This window comes from Melanaphis sacchari, unplaced genomic scaffold (assembly GCF_002803265.2).
Source record: "Melanaphis sacchari strain LSU unplaced genomic scaffold, SCAv2.0 Contig129_pilon_pilon, whole genome shotgun sequence".
Taxonomy (NCBI): domain Eukaryota; kingdom Metazoa; phylum Arthropoda; class Insecta; order Hemiptera; family Aphididae; genus Melanaphis; species Melanaphis sacchari.
Genome location: NW_020270526.1, coordinates 98,609 through 119,759, shown reverse-complemented (window position 1 = coordinate 119,759; position 21,151 = coordinate 98,609). Strand labels below are relative to the sequence as shown.

Here is a 21,151-nt window from a genome sequence, read left to right as displayed (position 1 = left end):
GTATGTAGTAAATATAAACAATACACGCGAGTCGTGAAAATTCCTATCATTTATATATATATTATTATTATTTCGACCGCGATAATACAATATTACAATAATACGAGTATATATATATTATGTATAAGTGCAGTGTATGTGTGTTCTCTCCGCGCGATTGTGCGCGTCGTCGACGGTGTTTTTTATTCGCGCTATTTTCCTTTACGCGCGCACGCATATATATATATAGTTTATAACACGTACGACACACATTGCACGTCGTGTTATATATTTAGGACGGGACGACTATAAATGCTTTGTACGTTATGTTATTATGACAGAGATATGCGTATGTTCCGGCGAGAACTATGACCGTCGACTTATACTTATATGTGCATACGATGTGACCGAGACATCCGCGTAGGATTTTCCCGCAACGAGGTTCTCGTAAATTTCGCACGTTGGTATGTGCGGAAGTCGTCGACTGCAGTGACTGGCTGTAGATATTTTATATTTTTCAATGGTAATTACTAATTATATAGGGAAAAGAAGAAGCGTCATCACGACAAAACGTGAATTAAACCATATAGCGAAACCGCGTTTCTTTCATATTCTCATGTATGCACACGCACAAGCTGCTCACTAAAAACGAATTAATTAAACAAATCGGAAGATATCGGGCCTAATAATCGCCGCCCGGGTGAGATTATCGATATTTTTTACGGACGGTATATGACCGTTAGAAATCGAACGTTAGGTTTTGCTTTGAACGCAATAGTTCGCCATACATGCTATGCGACACTAATAACATAATATTATATACCTACGTCCATTCGTTTCCCGCGGCAAGATCGAGTTGCCAGCCAAACGCTGGAACCCGATCTGCCGGCTTTCTCTCGCATTCGCAACCCAACGGAATGATCATAATATTTATACGTGTGTGTTTTTTTTTCTGTGCGAAATATCAGATGGTCACGGGGATCACATGATGGGCGGTCAAGGCGTCATGTCGGACGGCGACGACGACCGCAAACCGATGCTCCAGCACCTGTACCACCCCGACCAGATGCACCACATGAAGGTTCACCATCACCACGTCATGCAGGACGATCACCACCAGGACTGCGGTATACCGTTGCCGCCCACCAAGCCGAAGATATGGTCGCTGGCCGACACCGCCGCTTCCAAGACCCCGCCGCCCGGTCATCAGTGGCCGAACGTGATCAGTCCAAGTCTGGCGTCGCCCGGTTTCACCATGCCCAACAGCTCGTCACTGTCACCGTCTGGATCGTCGTACGCCAGGTAAGCGAGTCGCGACGTAGGTCTGTGACGAGATACTGACCGCTGCTGTCTATACAGGTGTCGATAGATAAAACTCAAAATAACACCACAAAACTCCCAATTTTTTCCCCGTCCCTCGGAAACACGACCTCTCAAACACTGCGTTTACAGTTCAATTTCATCGAATTCGAAAAAAAAGTAAACTGTAGAATCCATTGCTATCCTCCCCCCCCTCGAAGTCGAAGTTATCGTGACTCGATCTCGCGTACTTATACTCATGTTTAATTATAACGCCCGAGCACAACATATATTTTCATTATTATTGTGTCTCGGTTGTGAATTCAACAGGCCTGTTCCGTCATCCACGACGACTTTCAATGTTTTACACCCCTCCTCCGTCAATGGAAGAGACATATTATATGTTATAATATGCCTAAACATAATATGTCTTGTACGGTGGTTTTATTACGTTTTATATTCAAGTACGTTAAACAATAACTACGACGAACTGCGGTAAATTATGTGATTCATGGCTATATTATTATATATATAAAAAAAAAAAACTACTCAAAATATTACACTAGTGCGAATTCTCTATCGTCGTTTACGGTTTGTCGACTAAAAATCTGAAACCGTGCGCGTACAGAGTATACCGAAATTGATATTTTTTTTACGACTGACCGTTTTACCTGTATTTTTGTACACAGGTACGGCGCCAACGGGTTTTACGGCAGTGGTTACAATGGCGGCAACAGTAATTCGTCGTCGTCGTCGGCCCAGCAAATGGCCGGATATCCGGACGTCCAGACCGACACGCCACCGCAAACCCCGCCCAACATGAAGTTACCGCTGTCCGCCTCTTCCGGTCAACAACAGCAGCAACAACAACAGCAGTTTGGCGGCCATCAGGCCACTTACAACGGGTACCATCATCAGCAGCACCACCAACAGCAACAGCAGCAGCAGCACAACTATCACCACCGGCAACACGTGCCGCCGCTCCAGCAACAGCAGCAGCACGACGTGGTGAGGTCGGCCCAAGAAGTTCAGCAGCAGCAGCAGCAGCAACAGCAGCAATATCATCAACAGCACGTAGCGCTCAGCCAACACAACAACAACAACAACAACAACACAAACACTAACAACAACAACCATCAGATGGGGGTCGTGGCCAACGACGCGAGCACGGCGTTCAAACCGTTTTACAAGACGTGAGTGTCCGCTATAAGGAATATTATGCAAAACGTTTGGCTTTCTGTCAACGGTGGGCCGTGTAAATCGGTCGGTGCCCGTCGGACGAGAAAACGCGTTCGCGTCGTTTGCGATGTCAAGTTTGCGTTTAGTAGGACCGATTTAGTGTTGTTGCGGGCTACATTAATATCATATACCGAGTGAACGGGTTCTAATGAACTGTAGGCTTAATAACGATAGAGGTGCGACGAACGTTTTATGGCGTTTATCGTCGGTTTTTTAACGGCGATTAGTGATGTTTGAGCGAGTTGCGGTTGTGTGTGAAATACTAATACGCGAAAATGCTCACGACTCGTTTAGAAACTCAAACACCGTAAAATAGCCGACTGGTCTTAAATATTTATGTCCTCGCCTTTGAGTTTGGTGTTACCTCGCTAAAATATTCAATCTGAAATACCTAACGCAAAATCGATTCTACTGAACGCAAATTATCCGTGTGGTACGTTTGTGTGATTACGGTACCGCACACTTGACGTTATAGAACAAGTAGAATAATACCGTTTTTTACTATGCACTGAATGTGACGTATCGAACCTAATCGAGAACCAATATAATTATACGTTTGTGTACGTTTTACAGGCCTTCGCAACAACCACACCAACAGCCGCCGCACCAGCAACAACATCAACAACAGCAGCACAGACAGATGAACGGTTTCGTGTCACCCGTTTAATTTACGCCACCGTTTGTCATTTTCGGGTACGTTGACAGCGCCACGTATTTCTGCGGTGGAAAGTGAAAAAAATGCGAATAACAATAATAATTATCGCTGATATAAAAATGTCTTGCTACGAATGTACGGGCGCATCAGTGTATATTGTAGATACTTAAAAACAATTATTTAACAATAGAGACTCATAGACAATATAGACAATATAGAAAAAAAAATATAGTTTTATTTGGTCCGGGGCATTATCAAAAGTAGGTACTACATTATTCATCGTATTTGTTGATGGTAATATTTTAGTTCACTAAGTGACCACCGTTTATACATTTTAAATACGTATATATATTTAAGGTATTCCATTTGGTAAAAATTTGATATATTTTGTAGAACAATGTTTTTAGATAAATATTAAAATTAATAATATTAGCTGATAAAAAAAAAAGAACTACAAACGTCCTTTGAAAATGACTTCTAATAAAACAAAAAAAATAAGTTGTTTGTACGCGTACTTCACGTTAATATTACTATATGAGTACTGTTTAAATAAGTACATAAAACAAGACTAAATGGATCACTAGCTTTATTGCCATGTATACACTTATATTGTTTACGAGCACCTGCTCGGACCCGTATATAATATCTATTCGGATGATATATTGTATCGCGTGTATCTCTTCTCTCACTCTCTCTCTCTCTCTTTCTTTATTTATATATATATATATAATATGCGCATGTTATATTGTAGTGCTATTATAATCTGTGGACAGAAATGATGTATATTATATAGAACAAGCGTAAGAGACCGCGGTGAAGTGAAGAGGGAGGGGTTGGGCGAGTGATTTGATACTGGAGCAGAAGTCAGGTACCCATATAAGATAAAAAGTGTTGGATTGTGAGAGGGGCAAGAGTGAGGAGAATCCGGTGAGTACAGAGTGCCGGTATCGAATGCCCTGCTGCTGCTGCTGCTGCTGCTGCTGCAAGTGTTGACACTGACAGATGAGCAGAGATTAAGATCGGTGAATGGGTTACCTCCGTCTGTGTTTCCGTCCGTCTGTGTATATACTTATTTATATATATTTATGTATAGAAAGAGAGAGATGTGCCCATATACTACTTATATGTATTTGCATTATGTATATATATATTATATATGCTCGCGCGCGTCAGACTGCATATTATAAACGCATTTAAATGCACACACTCATATATATATATACGTATACACTCGAGACATAAGGCGTCTACTCGATTACCTCACGCCCCGTCGATGTTCAGGTATTTTCGTGCGCTTATTACGACAGTTGTGGGCATGCCCATTGGCTATTACGCACCCCGTTGAGCTATCATTATTGTTATATGGGCCGCTAAATACGTATTGTCGGCGGCGTCACCGCATTTCGATTTCTCAATATCATTCCGTCGTAAACGCATAATCGTGGAATACTATCGATTTTCTGTGTCACGGAATTTCGTCCGTGTTCACAATAATAATATAATATAGGTAGCAAAACAGTTTGGTTACGCGCAGTGTTATGCACGCGCCACACGGGGCCGTCCCTAAGTTTTTCGAAGTGTTCGGGGGAGGATAAAATAATTTCTCTTTTTTGACGCGTCCAATAAGTGCGTTCGCCCGAAAGTCGTCTTACGATACCTGTACGTATATTAATGACTATATTGTATTGTATACAATGTTATATAATATTGTGCTTATCGCCGGATCACCCATTATACGTTTTAAAGTATTCTATTCAGTACCTATTTGCTTAATTATTAGTTTGAGGTTTTGTGTTACAACGGTGTTAACAGTTGCCGGTTTATTTTGATGAGGAAAATACGATAATATTTAATACCTTTTTACGTGACATTAATAAAAAAAAAAAAAAAAAAAAAATGGAATAGATCATTGCTTGGTTATTACACATCATTATTATCGATTTTTAATTTCATTTAAATGTTGACGTGTACGAATAATAGATCATCTTTTAGTCTCTCGCCGCGGGCAAGTTTTTACATTTTAACTTCTTGAGATGGTGAGCCACACGAGGTTTAAGAACAAACGTCTCATTCGACTAACCGAGGGCCTCCCCCGCCGCCATGTCAGTTACACGAGATGTAATATACGTAATAAGTATACGCTTAACGCGAACTTCTCGTCGAGCCCCGCCGTACGCATGCATCTCGGTGTAATAATAATCCGTTTTGTCGGCTAACTGACGTCGTCGTATTGAACGTTTTATTTTTTTCATTCGTCCGTCGCCACGACTGTGCAGAGTCGTCGCGAAAGACCCGTGCGAATTCGGCTCCAGTTGCTCAGCTGTTAAAACTATCTTGGCGGACCGAAAGTTTTGCGAAACGAGAAAAAAAAACGCTCGGCGTCATCGCGCACTGCAAAGCGAAGCCACGCCGCTCGTCCGCCCGACTTCTTTTTGATTTTTTTTTTTTTTTTTTTATTCGCTTCTGTGACCACTTTCCACTACTTCCGAGAGTCGAGACACAGATGCATTCGTTTCTCATGGCATCGCGCTCGGACTCGTTTACCATCATATGCGCGTGACGACGCACGGACGCATTATTATTGGTAATGTTTTTATTGAAATATACTTTACAAACGGAATACCCGAGTTCAATACGATACCGTGCAGTAATAAACAGGGGGGGGGGTATATGACCACGTGTAGCGCAACTGTACGCACATCAACAACGACAAAACGACGTGCAGCTAGTAACGCGCGGCTTCTCTTAGGGTTTATGTTATTGTACATATTATATAGGTAATATTATATTGTTCGCGAGTTATCGATGAAAGTCTTCCAACGCCCCCACGCCACGCCGTACAGAACTATTATTATTATAATTCGAGGTGGTACCACCTACCTCTGTGCGTAGATTTTATGGCTCGTCCATTGCGCAATATGTCTGAAGAAATGATATTATTGTATTGCGTGCCTTTGAGTGGTCGCAGATTGGGGGTGTGTTAGGATTTATTGTTACGTTCGCGCCATCGAAATTCTTACACTTTGCCCCGCCGCAATACGTACGCAGACGTTTAAGATATTATTTATTTTTCATTACCTATGTATTAAGTGTAACGGCTGACTGATTGTATAATTTTTTTAATTTTTTAATTTTCAGGACGTCCAGACAGACGACTGAACCTCCGGACACTGCTGTTCCGCTGGTCTATCGTTATAGCCGTCTTCGACGCGGGAATTCTTCGACTACTCTCTATACACACGTTCACGTATATTATTGTGCTGGTCGCCGTTGCCGCCGCCGGTCGTCTTATTGCATATATTATATATTATTGTATTGAATATAATTATATTGAAACGACTCCGCGCGGGAATTAAGATAATATATTTTTAACCGTTCTAACATTCTTCTGTAGATTTCTAAAAGCTAACATATACTATTATTATTATTATATTATTATTATTATTATTATTATTATACTATCATTATTATTATTACTATTATTATTATTATTATTTTTACCTATACATATTATAATATCGATATTGTATATTGTTAAAAAAAATTATCTATGTTTGTGTTCTCAGAATAATATATTATATTAGCCCCCCTCGTATGCATCTTAAATACAATAATATTATTATAATGTATATTATGGGATGTGATTAAGTTGTATTGCTCGACACGCATTTATATATCGAATGAAAATAATGTTATCTATTATAAATAATTTGTAAATATGAATTTATATTTAAAAAACATCGATTTTGAGTGCAATCTGGGGATAAGAATAAAAGTATATATATATAATATGTCTATTATTAGTTATGGATTTTCGTTGTTTATTTAATTAGTTTTTTTTTTTTTTTTTATATACAATATATGATATTATTATTACAATAATTATTATTTACCGTGTACAAAAACCAAAAAAAAAAAAGATACGAAATAGAAATCGATTAATTTTCTCTGAAAAAAAAAAATGCATTGTTCTCGTGTTTACCATATTGTACCTAAATACTTTTACATTATTATTCATCTATAAATATATATAATATATTATGTATAAATGAACAAGACTTGGTCGTGTCTGACACTGTTCCACGAATAATTCACCCCGCGGTCTTAGTTTTATCTTCATCTTCTCTGCATACATGTCGTTACCTATACGTACCTACTGGCTTCTGCGTTCTGCGCCGAGTGGACGAGTAGACTATTAACTAGGTACTATATATAGACCTGTGTGCCGGGGAAGGTGAGAAAAAATTAAACGGGCTGTAATGATATGCTGTAGAACGTGATCAATCCTCTGAACTTGTATTTTGAGAGTAGGCAGTGGGTGAGTTACTCGGAAGGCGTTTGTCCACGCGATGATATCATAATATAGTATAGTATTGTTATACGTAATTATCCGATTTTGATTTCGTCCCTAGAGTTTCGGTTGTTTCTAACACAACAGCGCCGTGACCTAGACCGACGTTCTTGTTATTCTCGGAACCGATTGATCCACTGTAACGGTAAAACAAAAGAAATGACAAAATTCCACAAAGGTTCCATGTGCAATACGCGTCTCTCGGCGGAGGACGCGCGTGGGTCGCCTATATCCGACAGCAGAAGCGATCCCGTAGAGGGTCGACGACGACCGACGTGGGTTGGGCCGAATCGTGATGTAAAATAAAATGTGAAACTCGCACGCGAGCATACGCGGAGGAGAAATAATGTAAGTGCGCGCCGCACACGCACGTTTACACGAAAAGGCTGAGGGTTTATGGTTTATTATTAATATTATTATTATTATTTTCGTTATTATCGCTGCGAGTGCAGTCGGTGGCAACGACGTAAAGGATTTATGTATGTGCCCGAATGTTATATCGTAGTATTATACGTATGTGTATTGTGTATACAATAATAATAATAATAATAATATGTGCAACGTCGGCAGACGACGTCCACCGCCGCGGATCGTATCGGGCGAGAGGATTCGGCTCAGCGGGTGTGAGTGTGTGTGTTTGTGTGTATGGGGCCTCTGTGCGTCGACGTCGAAGAGTCGCCCGACGGGGAGCCCTCGACCACTGTATGCCGGAGTCGTACATAACGACGATGGTAATAATAATAAATGAAACGAACGTTATTGTGAGAAGGTCGGTCGCGCGGGAGGAGAGAAAAATAAGACGTGTCACAGTTCTCGGGGATTCATATATTACACGGGCGTATGCGGACGTGCAGCGCACGAACAAGACGCGCGATGTGTGCGAGTAAACGGAAGCCCGGCGAGTAGGTCGTACCACGTGTTTATACCGGGTAATTGGTACCGAGCGGTTACTGCGTTAGGTATAATAGAATATACACATCCTCCATATTGTACGCGATATTAACCGAGCAATAGCGGGTTTCTCGTGTGCGCGCGTGTAAGTAAATTTTTTTCCCAAAAAACCTCCTCCCCCTCTCCCCGATAGGTTTTGTTAGAATTTCGTGGTTGGTTGGAAGGGTCCGTCGACAAAATAACAATCCACTGGTCGTCGAGGTGTCGTCTCCCGAAAAATTCGCGCTTTTTATATTTTATGATCGACGTTTCGAGAAAAATTTGAAATATTGATGTTATTATTCGGTTATTTTGTAGAGCTTAAAACATTCGGATTACGATTTTTCTGTAGAGTAATACTAAAATTTATAATTTTAAATTAATAGAAGTTACTTGGGATTACTGTGACACTCCCGTTACGTTATAAAAATGTGAAATAAATAATAAAAAAATATCGAACACTCCTCCTAAATACCCTCTCAAAGCAATAATATATAGCGTAGAAAAAAATTTAAAAGTATACGGTTGGTGCATTGTTCTATAATTAATATTATGTACGAAATAATCATTAAAAAGTCGATGTTGACTTTAAGATACTCTTTTTTTTTTTTTTTGAATATTCCAAATGATTTAAATGATAATTTTGATCTGAACCAAATTAATTTTTACATAGAACATCCTTATTTTTGTTTCATGATAAAAGTAAAAAATGTAAAAAATATATATAAAACAAACGTTGATTCAAACAAATATGGTATAATTTTTGAAAAACTAAACCCAGCTGAGCACGATCACTCAGTATACTATGTTTATATATATTTAATATTTATTTACAAACACTTGTGTGTTCGTGATTTGTCAGTTGAGGTTTTCTGTGACAGCGTGATGTGTCGATTTATAATTCATAATACACTGTTATTTTACGTTTTGAGTTTGGTAAATTCATAGAGCGTCGATGGACTAAGAGGAAGAGGTTTGACACGAAGTCATTTGTAAATCGAATTAAACTTGTCCAGTACACACACTCCAGTCACCCTTATTGTGTTTATAAATAATTTCGTCATCACTATCATATGTGTCGCATATATCATTAATATTGTAACGCACTCAGCAGACGCATTATTTAATACTATTAGGCACTCATCATATCGTTGTAAAAACGCCGGCGTCTCACTTCATAATACGTTTTATAACATTATAATATTTATAATAATTATTATTAAAACGGACATCGAAACCAATGGTTTTTTCGACTTGTAACATTCGTTTCGATGTTCCGTCGAAAAACGAGTATTTTAGTAGGTTTTTTTCCTTCGTTTTTCGGGCTCCTTCGCTCCCGCTTTGTTTATTTTTAATATTTTATTTCTATACATCATATTACAATATTATATTGTACGTAAGCGGTGTAGGCATCACGCAAGCATCCTATAAAACTGTTGATGTGCATAAGATTGCTTACGCACGTGCAGGATGCGTGCCAGTACACTTTGAATTACCATTTTACTGTCGCTTTTTGTACATAATATAATAATATAAAATTAATAGGTATGTGACTATTAACTTGTGAATTTGTATATGTATATTGTATATATATATATTTTTTTTTTTTTTTTTTGCTCAATCGGAAATGTAAAAATTTTATTTGAATTATAAACTATAATCCAATTGTCTATTGAATGCCTATAAAAGTTTCGTCGTAGGTACGTTATTGTAGAGAATTTTTTAATATTATATTATATGTAATTATAGATATACATTTATTATGTACATTGTTTGTGTGGCGCGTGTATGGCAATATCACTGCGACCGGAGTTTGTCGTAAAAACATTTTAATCGCTTCGATTTGCCACGAGAAAATCGTGTAGGATCTACCTATTTTACTTGTTTGCGTGTACATATACATTTAGCATACATTATAATAATATATACACGATGTCCGCGTACGCGCATCCCTCCCTAAACGTAATGCACGACCCGACGGGTTTCGGTAAATCGTCTAGTAGATTATTATACTGCTAGTCGTACCGTATTATCGTATTATTTTTATTGCACTTATTATGGATTGTGTTATGTTTATATTTTACTGCATACTTGTAAAAACTTTTATACAATCTACCCACGTTGTACCCGCATCTACTTCTGTTTATATGTTTTTGGTTTTTTTTATACACGTGCCGATACTAGACACACTTTAAGGATAAGGCCGCCTGCTCATTATAGATTGTTAAGTTGACAAATTCTAACAAAACGTTATGCCCGCTGCAGTGTCACATTGCATTTTAACACTAAATCATAAACAAAGGACATTGGCGGGCGATCGAAAGAAAATGATTTTAAACAGAATCATTCAAGGACCGACGACGATTGGGTAAATCAGGAACTGCAGGGTTTATCTGTAAGATAGTGACTTGGCAATAGCATCGCGGAACCGGTGAAACGTGCCAATACTATTAATGTAACTTATAACAAATCATAAAAGTTAAATATTTATAACATTATGAAATGTAAAATAAATATAGTATTTTACATATTGAGTACCTACATATCATGAAAATTAATCAACCTCTAGTCCTGCAGTGTAGTGCGGACTGTTTGTATGAAAACAACACGGGACAGTAAAAATGTTCGTTGCGCTTGACTCGAAACTCTCGACGCCCTTGTCTATACATCAGCCATACCTAATAACGCCGCGGCGGGAATTATAATATTATTATCGTGTTTTTTCGTTGTGGTAGGTGTATAATAATATAATATCTACACGCGCGTTATTAGGTACTGTATAATAACATAGACGCGTACTGTTTAAAGACGCTGCCGTGCGTAGTGCGATACCTATGTATATAAAAAAATAATGAAATCCCCTCCGGAGGAGGAGCAGCAGCAGCAGCAGAGAAATTATATCATTTCGGATAACGACGATGGTGATTACATCGTACGAATGCAGTAATACGTGTAGGTACAGTATATTTACGCGGCGGAAGCGAGCGCGCGCGCTCCCGTCCATAACACGGTAAATAGCTGATGACTTAATTATCGAGCGTTATGTAATTTATAAATAAAAATAAAAAACTGGGATTTTTTTTTCTTAGAAATCTCGTCCAAACACACGACTGCAGTTAAGTGCTTGCATATCGTACTTTAACATAATATTTGTATACCTACGTAAAGTAATGTTCTCATTATGATGTCGCTCAGTAAAAACGACTGTCGGTGCTGCAGCAGCGTATACCAATGCACCTGCGGGTTGCATCTTTGTTATTGAAATTGCAGTTTACTCGGTTTTGAGCTCTTATCACCTATAGAGTCATCGTAAATGCCATTCCTTTGTACTCAGTGGACAACTGTTAACTAGAATTTAATATTTACCGAAAACCGTTTATAACCCGCCGAGTATCAGTTATAATTAAATAATATGTATACCTACATGATAATATATGTTGATGTTTTTTTTACGATGTATTTTTTCCATACCTGATATAAAAATAGATCATGATGATGAAAACATTATTTTAAACGTATCTATCTTTTTAGTTCAACTAAAAAAAACGTATTGGCTATTTAACTGTATATTATTTGTAAATAGTGTAAATATTATTAATCTCATAAAGATTTAAGACACAATATAATATGTAAGTTGGTAAAAATATTATTTTTATTCCGTTAAACAAATTATAAAAGAATTCAGTGTGCTTTAATTACATCTGTTTCAAATATGAACTTATGTGCATATTTTTGTGCATTAATTTAATACTATAATTATTGAAATATGATTTCACAAATAATTTTTTTTTTTTTGAATATTTACAAACAGTAATTGTTATTTTATGTAGTTATTCATAAAACTGTAAATAACAACTAACATACAGGTAATGATGTATATTATGTAACACAAATAAGCAAGATAAGAATTTTACACAAACCTTTATATTAAAACAAATGTGCATGCATAAGTAAATCTAATTACCTACCTACTTTTAAAATACATTTTTGTTTGATCAAAAAAAAATTCTGTCTTCAGAATTATTGCTTGTCGAAATACTTGGAAGGTCAGGTTTACTAATTTATAAGTCACCTAATTTATTAAGTAAATCTTTACCCTAAATTCAAACACACACAATAATATGTAACTAGTTACGACGATGATGCATACAGAGATCGTTATAAGGATCTCGTCCGGACTCAGGAGAACAAACGAGTTTATATAGATCATAAAGCGGTCACCGAATCGTTTAGTCAGGTTTTTTTTTATTCTTATATATTATATTATTATTATATCATCGTCCTTTTTTTCCTTATTATACCATTACTTATATATGACGCGCGTATATGATTATTGTAACGTGCTCATGCATTATTATTATACACAGATACCTACATAACATAATTATACATAATAGTAAAGCGCCAACAGCAACAGACTATATTATACACTTCGTATAAAGCTATTATAATATACATAGAGCGCACTGCACACTGATGGGAATGGACTAAATAATAGAAGTAGTATTATGTATTACGTATAGGTAGGTAGGTACATACAACTGTATGTTATCCGTTGTGAGCACCTATAACGAGTCTATATAGCCTCTCGATCAACAAGTCAAATAATTTCGCAAAAAAAAAAAAATAATGGAATATTTTACTATTGTTTAGACCACAGGAATTGTTTTCGTTCCCAACACTTAATAATATGTACTATTGTGTTAAAACTCTACGCGGCCCCGATTATTCGGCGGATATACGCTTAGCAAAAAATATCTGTTCCGTAGATTGACATGCAGGTACTAATAATATAATAATATATACGGGCTTAGAAAACACGAAAAGAGTAAGACGTTTTTTTAATACATTCGAAATCATTGTTTTTAGTGGTGTTCTATAAATGATGTCCGAAACCGAAGAAGAACAAACACGACAAAAATCGGTGGCGATTGAAGAATAAGCATCATGTATACCTACATAGGTAATCCAAACCTACGGTTCCGCCCCGACCAAATCTATGGCGTGCGCATTTCCGTCTCAAAACCAAAATACATATTATGATATCATATTAAAACGTAAACCGAATGTTTTGTAGTATAGTCATGTACGTACGTATTATATATATTTATTATATATGATGTGGTGAATTATCTTTGGTTTTTCGGCATCGTTAGGCAGGTATATTATATTATATCGTACCCAAGCCATTTCGAGCGATTGCGTGATTTATGTGCGCGCGTGTAACCCGCAGAGGTGTATAATAATATTAATATATCAGATATGTGAGCATAACACGGCCGGGTATATGGCGGTGGTGCAGACGACGATGTCAACGGGTAATTTTTTAACCTAATAGTGTTTTTCGCGGCACACCTTTATAAGTATATAGGTACCGCACAGGTATATTTATTGTTATATATATATATTATATATATATATATATTATATATATTGTATATAGTAGGTACCTACTGCAGATACCGCCGAGCCGGGCGCTGTTACGTATGGGCAACGCGACTTAATACATAGCAATATATTATTATTATTATTATTATATATTAATATGTATATCTAGATATACTTAAGCGTATATTACGTAGTTATGGGTATTGTACACAATGATTGTGTTCGTAACGGCCTCGGGGGGCTTTGCCGACGATGATACATGATGATGATGTTCTTATTGCTATTATAATATACGTTGCGTGTATTGTATAACACTTCGTAAACGACACCGCCGACAAACGTTGCGAATTTTATATTTATATATATTTTTTTTTTTATATACTACTGAAAAAAAAAACCCATTAAACGGGTACTGCAAACCATCATCAGCATGTTTTTGTTCTGGAATCGGACGACAGGAAGACCGCCTGTTATGACCACGATTTATATAAATTGTGCAATATATATAATAGATGCAAATGATTAATTGTGTACGATATATATATATATATAGCGTTTTGAAATATGTAGCATTCCATTACACGCACGCATCTAATTCGAGTGTAAAGTATACCTGTTTAATAGGTACTTATTATATTTAAATGAAATGCTAACACGAAAGTCGCAAAAAATGTATATGCCGTTGTGTTCATCACTACAGTTCGGCGAGTCTAAAAAACCATACGATTTAATATTTGATCCGAACCATCGCTAATTTACATCTAGGGTTGTAATTTGCAAAGATTTTTTAAACGATCAAAACATTGCTCAAGCCATATTCTGAAGTCACTGAACGTATTATTTTTTAGGCATTGTTATTTGCAATATTAGTGATATTATTAGTAAGCATTTAAAATTAAATTCAAAGGTAACTAGTTATAGATTGAATCAAATAGGTATTATACGTGCTTTTTGAATTTTTAAGAAGTTTTGTTTTTTTAAGTGAAGAACTTTTTGTTCAACTTTGTGAATGTTGCTGAGTCCGATTAGAGAAGTGTTAAAAGTGGCTGTAATAACAGTTCTATATATTTGTAATACTGTCTTAGTCAAAAAACGTGTAACGATGTAATGTATAGGTTAAGTACAAGGTACGTATCACACAGATAAAATAATGTAATTATATAAGTATTATGTTTACCTATGGACCTACCTACCTACCTACTAGAGGTTATAATTATAAAAAAATTGAAATTAAAACTAAATAACAACAAAAAATAATGTATAATTGCAATATTGCAAAGGCTAATTTTTACTATCAGAAGTGTCTGACTAGTGGCCATACCTTGTTACGAACTTTTTAATGGTTTGTGTGCTTACAAAAATGAGTATTATAGGTAATAACAAAAATATATTTCTAAAAAATTAATTTTTATTACTAGAGGTCGATGATACTTGTTGCTGGTTTATTCCGTGTATTTTTTTATTTTATATATGATATACTTTTTAATTGTTTTTTTCCTTATTTTTCAGACATTTTTGAGTAGTCATGTAGTGAGTTTTTCACTTTTCAGTTCCTTACAAAATTTCAATTTTTCACCAAAATCATACCTCTAAAGTCGAAAATCAAAACATTTTAACTGCTCCAAAAAGTGAAAAAAAAACATCCATAATTGTAAAATCAACAAATATCTCGCTCTACTCAGAGTCTAAAAAATATGATCGTAAGCTCTTCATTGGTGATCGTTAAATCATAGTTTTCACGCAATTAATGAAAAAGTGTATTTAACCAGTAAAATTATTATTAAAGCTAAATTCACCAATAATTATAGAACTATAATATTTCATCCCAAAATAAGAATGAAAAATATATGTATATTTTAAATTAACTATTTAATATTGTGTACTGTGACATTACATAATAAATAAAACACCACAAAAATTAATCCGAAAACTATAGAAATATAATAAATTATGAGGTAAATGATCAAAATTCATTTTGCATTTTTATCTGTTCGATATTTAAAATCCACACAACGCCTTGGCATTAAAATGAAAAAAGTATATACATTTTAAAGTGCATAAATATCGTGTACGGTATAGGCAACATACTACATATTATGAACTAAGCATTAAGACCAAACACTGAAAACATTTCAAATGTGTTAGCTTTCCTAAGAAAGACCGACCTGTACAGTTAAATTTAAACCTTCTGTTAATGATAACTATAATATTAATGTTAGTAGTAATTACATATAATTAACAACGTATTAATTGTATACTTTTATTTATAGATTCCGCGCATTATGTATTAAACACAAAAACTAATAATCTTTACTGTTGATGATTTTTTTAAGTTTAATAATAAAAAAAATAAATAAATATAGCTGATAAATATTATATTTTAATACAGAAACAACATAGACCGAATACAGCAGATCATTAGGGATACACAGAAGACGCACGCTATATATAATAAAATTATAGGTTAAGGTTTTTGGTCATCGGTTTCTATGGGTTGTTTTTTCTAATTTATTAATTTTTATCTTTAGCTTATCAATTTATTTTAATACTGCTATGTTGTTTTCTATAATCTTTTTATTCTTGAGTTCATTAAAAAAAAAAAAATTAAAAATTATAATAATTTTTATATATTCTAAACTTAGTATTTACTAATTGCGCAATTGAACATATATTACCAGCCAAACTAAAACATAATAATAAAATTAATAAGACATTTTTCATGTTTATTTTTTTTTGTTTTAATATTCACAGTATCTTCAATCTAAAAAAAAAAATACGTATCAATATTATTTTCAGTTACAAATTACTGAAAAAACATTATAATATTATATACTTACATCGATAATACAAGAATTCATTATTTCAAACAGAACACAATTTCGAAGAATGAATTACACAATGGTAATATTTTAATATATTTGTTTAGCCTAAACGTAACCAAGTGTGGTTATTAGCTTTTGTTTGTAATTATCCAGGTTACATATTATTATATAAAGAAATATAATAATAATACACAGCATTTATTTATAAGTATAACCGATATTCGAGGCGGCCGTGATGCCTATACGAGAATTGCTATTGGCACTTGCAATAATCATCGACAAACGGTTCACAGGTAGTGGCTATAAGATTATATGGCACTCTCTCGTTATCGAAAATATGATATCCCATAATGAATTCAATGACGTACATAACATACCACCCGTCTTGAAATGGGGAATGGTAAACTCTTACAAATGTAGTGTTAACTCCTACAAAAGATAATGTTAACTAGTTAACTCCTACAAAAAGTTAATACCGCTCGTATTGCTGTAACAAAATATCAGTCTTGCAATATTAACACATAAAATAAAAATTTTTTGAAAAAAATAATAAGACAATAGTCATAATCACTTACGTTTAAAACAAAAATATTGTGAAAAAAAAAATAATAAAACAATACTTAGTGTCATAATCATTTGCGTATATTTTTATGGCATACTTTGGAGATAAACTCTAAATGTGAAATTTCTCCTCATATATATTTTTTTTTGATTAAGTTAGAATTGATATTTAGAAATTGTTTTTATCTGTCTGCGTTGTGTTGTAAGACTGCTTCTAATTTTAATGTATGTTTCATATATGGCATATATTTATTATTTTCAAGTTATGATAATTTTGAGCTTTTTGAGCTTTTCAACTTCAAAATCGTGAATTTAAGTAATATTACCCTATTTTTTAAAGGGGAAAAATTTATATGTAAGAAATTACAATATCTTTAATTTTCAGGTAAACATTTTAAAAGGTTATTAGTGTAGGAGTTTACATTTAATGATGATTCTGGTAAAAATGTTATTCGTGTAGGAGTTTACAATTGACCAAATATACGACCACTGAAAATTAATCAATCCTACAATTATTAACAAATTGAAAATTGTTTTCACTTCACATCACAGTTTATGAAAATGATGGATTTTGTATATGTATATAATAAATAATATACGTATTATATTGAATAAGTGTTATTTAATTTATTAATATAATAATATACAATCATTTTGGTGACCTTGAAAAGGCCCATTTTTTCAGATGTGGAGCAGCAGCAAGCCAAATGAAACGCTTATTTGAAACCTGTGTATTTTATGACGGCCTTTGTACCTTCACTAATAGCATGCTTAGCTAACTCTCCGGGCAACAAAAGTCGGACGGCAGTTTGAATTTCCCGACTGGTAATGGTCGAACGCTTGTTGTAGTGAGCAAGGCGGCTAGATTTGGCTGCGATCTGTTCAAAAATGTCATTGATAAAGTTGTTCATGATGCTCATGGCCTTTGAGGAGACGCCGGTGTCGGGGTGTACTTGTTTCAACACTTTGTAAATGTAGATGGAATACGATCCCTCCCTCTTCGGCTTACACTTCTTATCGGACTTGACGATGTTCTTTTGTACCTTACCGGACGCTTTCTTCATCACTTTACTCGCGGATTTACCTCCTGGAGCCATTGTAAAAAGCGTTATAGTTGAATGTTGATAGAATAGTATAGAAAATATTCTTCAAAATACAGAATAATAACTTAATGGTAGATATAACAAATAACTAAATACGATTCGTTTGTTAATTGGTTTAAATAGTGTTACTATGGTCGTATAAATTACATTAACATACGATTTATTTTGATAAAAAAAAAGTAGTTCCTTTACAAATATATTTCAAAATAATACTAATAAAAAACAGCATTTTTCAATCACAAAATGTATTTCATATTATTTGAACTATTAGATATGTTCAATATTATTATTTTGTAATATATTTAAATTATCTTACGTACATAATATCTTGTATAATTGTTGGACTTTAATAGTTACTCTAGAAGCTCATAAAAATATCGTATAAACTATAAAATAATAAACCTCGTAATGAACATTTGAAACTATTGAAGATGCATTAATTCAATAGCATTGATATTGGGAAGCTTATTTAGTAGGTTTGTTCGAAGACATCATTTGAGTACCATCTATATTCTTACCAAAGGACATCCAAATGGTTCGTCATATTCACGAATAGCGTGCTTAATTCTTATTTCAACCATTAATTTAAAAATTCCATTTAGGGGTATTACAACTTAACTATTTTATATAAAGTTTCCAATTTCTATGAATAATTGAATTAAATACACTAAAAATTAACAATATTTGAATTTAAAATTAACTCAGGAAATATAAATACTTCTCTTCGTACTAAACGGTTTACACTTAAACCGCATAGTATAAAATTGCTTTAATATGACGAAAATTAATTATTAAAATTAAAAGAAGTTTTAAAAAGTATTTAATGAATTTAGCCATTTTATTTTATGTTTTTCAAAATAATGTTTTTGTGTCTAAATTTTGATTTTTAATAATTTAAAAATTATATTTTTTCACAATTAAAAATCAACAAAAAAAATATAATAAATATTAATTTAAAAATATTATGATTATTATTTTTGTCTTGTTTTTTAATCTTTTAAATATGGTCACACTAGTATAGGTACCATTACCGCGCGTGTATCAACTGTATAGAAATTTGTACGGAAAGCTTTAATCATAATTCATAATTTACGAAAAAATTGATTTTTAACTGTCGTTTCTGCATTTTTCCAGTATTTGCGTTTTGTTTAAGTATATTTGCTTGAACGTCATACTGATATACGACGATGTACTGTTATTACTTATATTTACTAATTTATTACTTATTAATAATGTATATATGAATAGAATAATAAGTATAAATACATGAAGTGAATCGCAAATGCTTGTTAATCACGTTACGTAAAGTTACGATAGTAATATTAACAATATATTATATCGTACATAGAAATAATGTTATCGTCCATCACACTCGGTATGAGCAACAAGCAATAATAGTATAATGTACTGGTAATTATTAAACAAATTACGTTATACTCAAATATAATATACATATATGTATGATAATGATATATAGTAATAACTTATATCCTAACGATGCTGCATTATATGTCTTGTGCATAGAAACAACAATTAAATTATAAACATTTTTTGATGAGGTGGTGCCGGGATATTATCGTTTTACTGCAGTGTTGAGTTTGACTATAAAATCAGTGAACGAGAATAACTTTTGATTTTAATTACAAAAAATTCTTCGACAATATTAATAATTGTAATTAATCGAAATATCGGTTATTAATACTTATTATTATATCCTTTACGTATCAAGAGAAATATATATACTCCAAGTACATATCACAGGACATTTATTAGTCAACTAATAAATATTTTAGCTTATAATTATTTCAAATCGCACGAATTAACAAGTGATACTCCTCGAAACATAATAAAAAGTATGTATAGGTATACGATATATGCAATTATATTGTCTCTTCTTTCCGTTTCTCACGCTCTCTCTCTCTCATTCTCTCTCTCTCTCTCTCCGTATATTTATCTCTCCGACATTGTGCAGCATGGTCGCATAGTGATAATTGTACTCGTAAATAAGTAAAAAAAAAAAAAAATTACAATAATAATAATAACTTAAACATACAATTTATACTGTACATACGTAATAATATTATATACTAATATAATCGTATACGGCACAAGTGTTACGTATGCATAATATATATATATATATGTAATACACTAATACCATGTTTATACCGAACTTTTATGCGGTAAATATTATATACGTTATCGAGTTTATATATATATATATGTGTGTGTGTGCGTTTATTCATAAGTATCGACGTGAATATATATAAGTGTATGTTTATGCAATGCACTTTAAGCCGCCAGTGGAATTTATCGGAAAAATTCACAATTTGTAGCTGTATTCGTGTACGCGCGTATATATATATGTATATAATAATAATATAGGTACCAACATACATTACGCCGGCGACCGTTTTAACGATCAAATGTGACATTTATGTGTGTGTATGTATAAACAATATTATGTATAGTTTTAATTTCACTCCTACGCGCGTCCTATACGGCTACACAATAATAATATAATATACCCACTCGCCCGTCGTATAAAATGCCGCGCGCTATAGCTGATGTAAAATATTCCAAGTAGCCGCGGCGGCCAATGCTGCTGCCGGCCGACGGTTTTTTTTTTTTTTTTTTTATTATCACTGTATTCGCAGTACAACAATGATAGTCATCGAGAAGAACGAAGGCGGCAATAATTTTCGCGTCCTCGGCGCGGAAATAAAACCACAGTCCGACGCTTTTTCGTCCGCGTTCCAGGAAATTTTTATTACTCGCATATATATATATATATACGTATCTTTATATATAATATTGTACGCGT

General features: G+C 34.1%; 2 protein-coding genes across 3 annotated transcripts in view; one reads left to right on the top strand and one right to left on the bottom strand.

Annotated features, from left to right (window-relative positions):
- LOC112591088 (homeobox protein caupolican-like) overlaps window positions 1–6,635 on the top strand; it is a 65,160-nt gene extending 58,525 nt beyond the window's left edge. For both annotated transcript variants that reach the window (XM_025334743.1, XM_025334745.1), the window contains exons 5-8: window positions 948–1,281; window positions 1,968–2,471; window positions 3,091–3,210; window positions 6,311–6,635. In XM_025334743.1, the coding sequence (XP_025190528.1) occupies window positions 948–1,281; window positions 1,968–2,471; window positions 3,091–3,184 (932 nt within the window). In that variant the 3' untranslated portion in view covers window positions 3,185–3,210; window positions 6,311–6,635. The remainder of the gene's footprint in view (window positions 1–947; window positions 1,282–1,967; window positions 2,472–3,090; window positions 3,211–6,310) is intronic.
- Window positions 6,636–17,940: 11,305 nt separating this feature from the next.
- On the bottom strand, window positions 17,941–18,321 carry LOC112591093 (histone H2B-like). Its single transcript, XM_025334750.1, has one exon. The coding sequence runs from the start codon at window positions 18,319–18,321 to the stop codon at window positions 17,941–17,943; it is 381 nt and encodes a 126-aa protein (XP_025190535.1).
- Window positions 18,322–21,151: the final 2,830 nt, after the last annotated feature.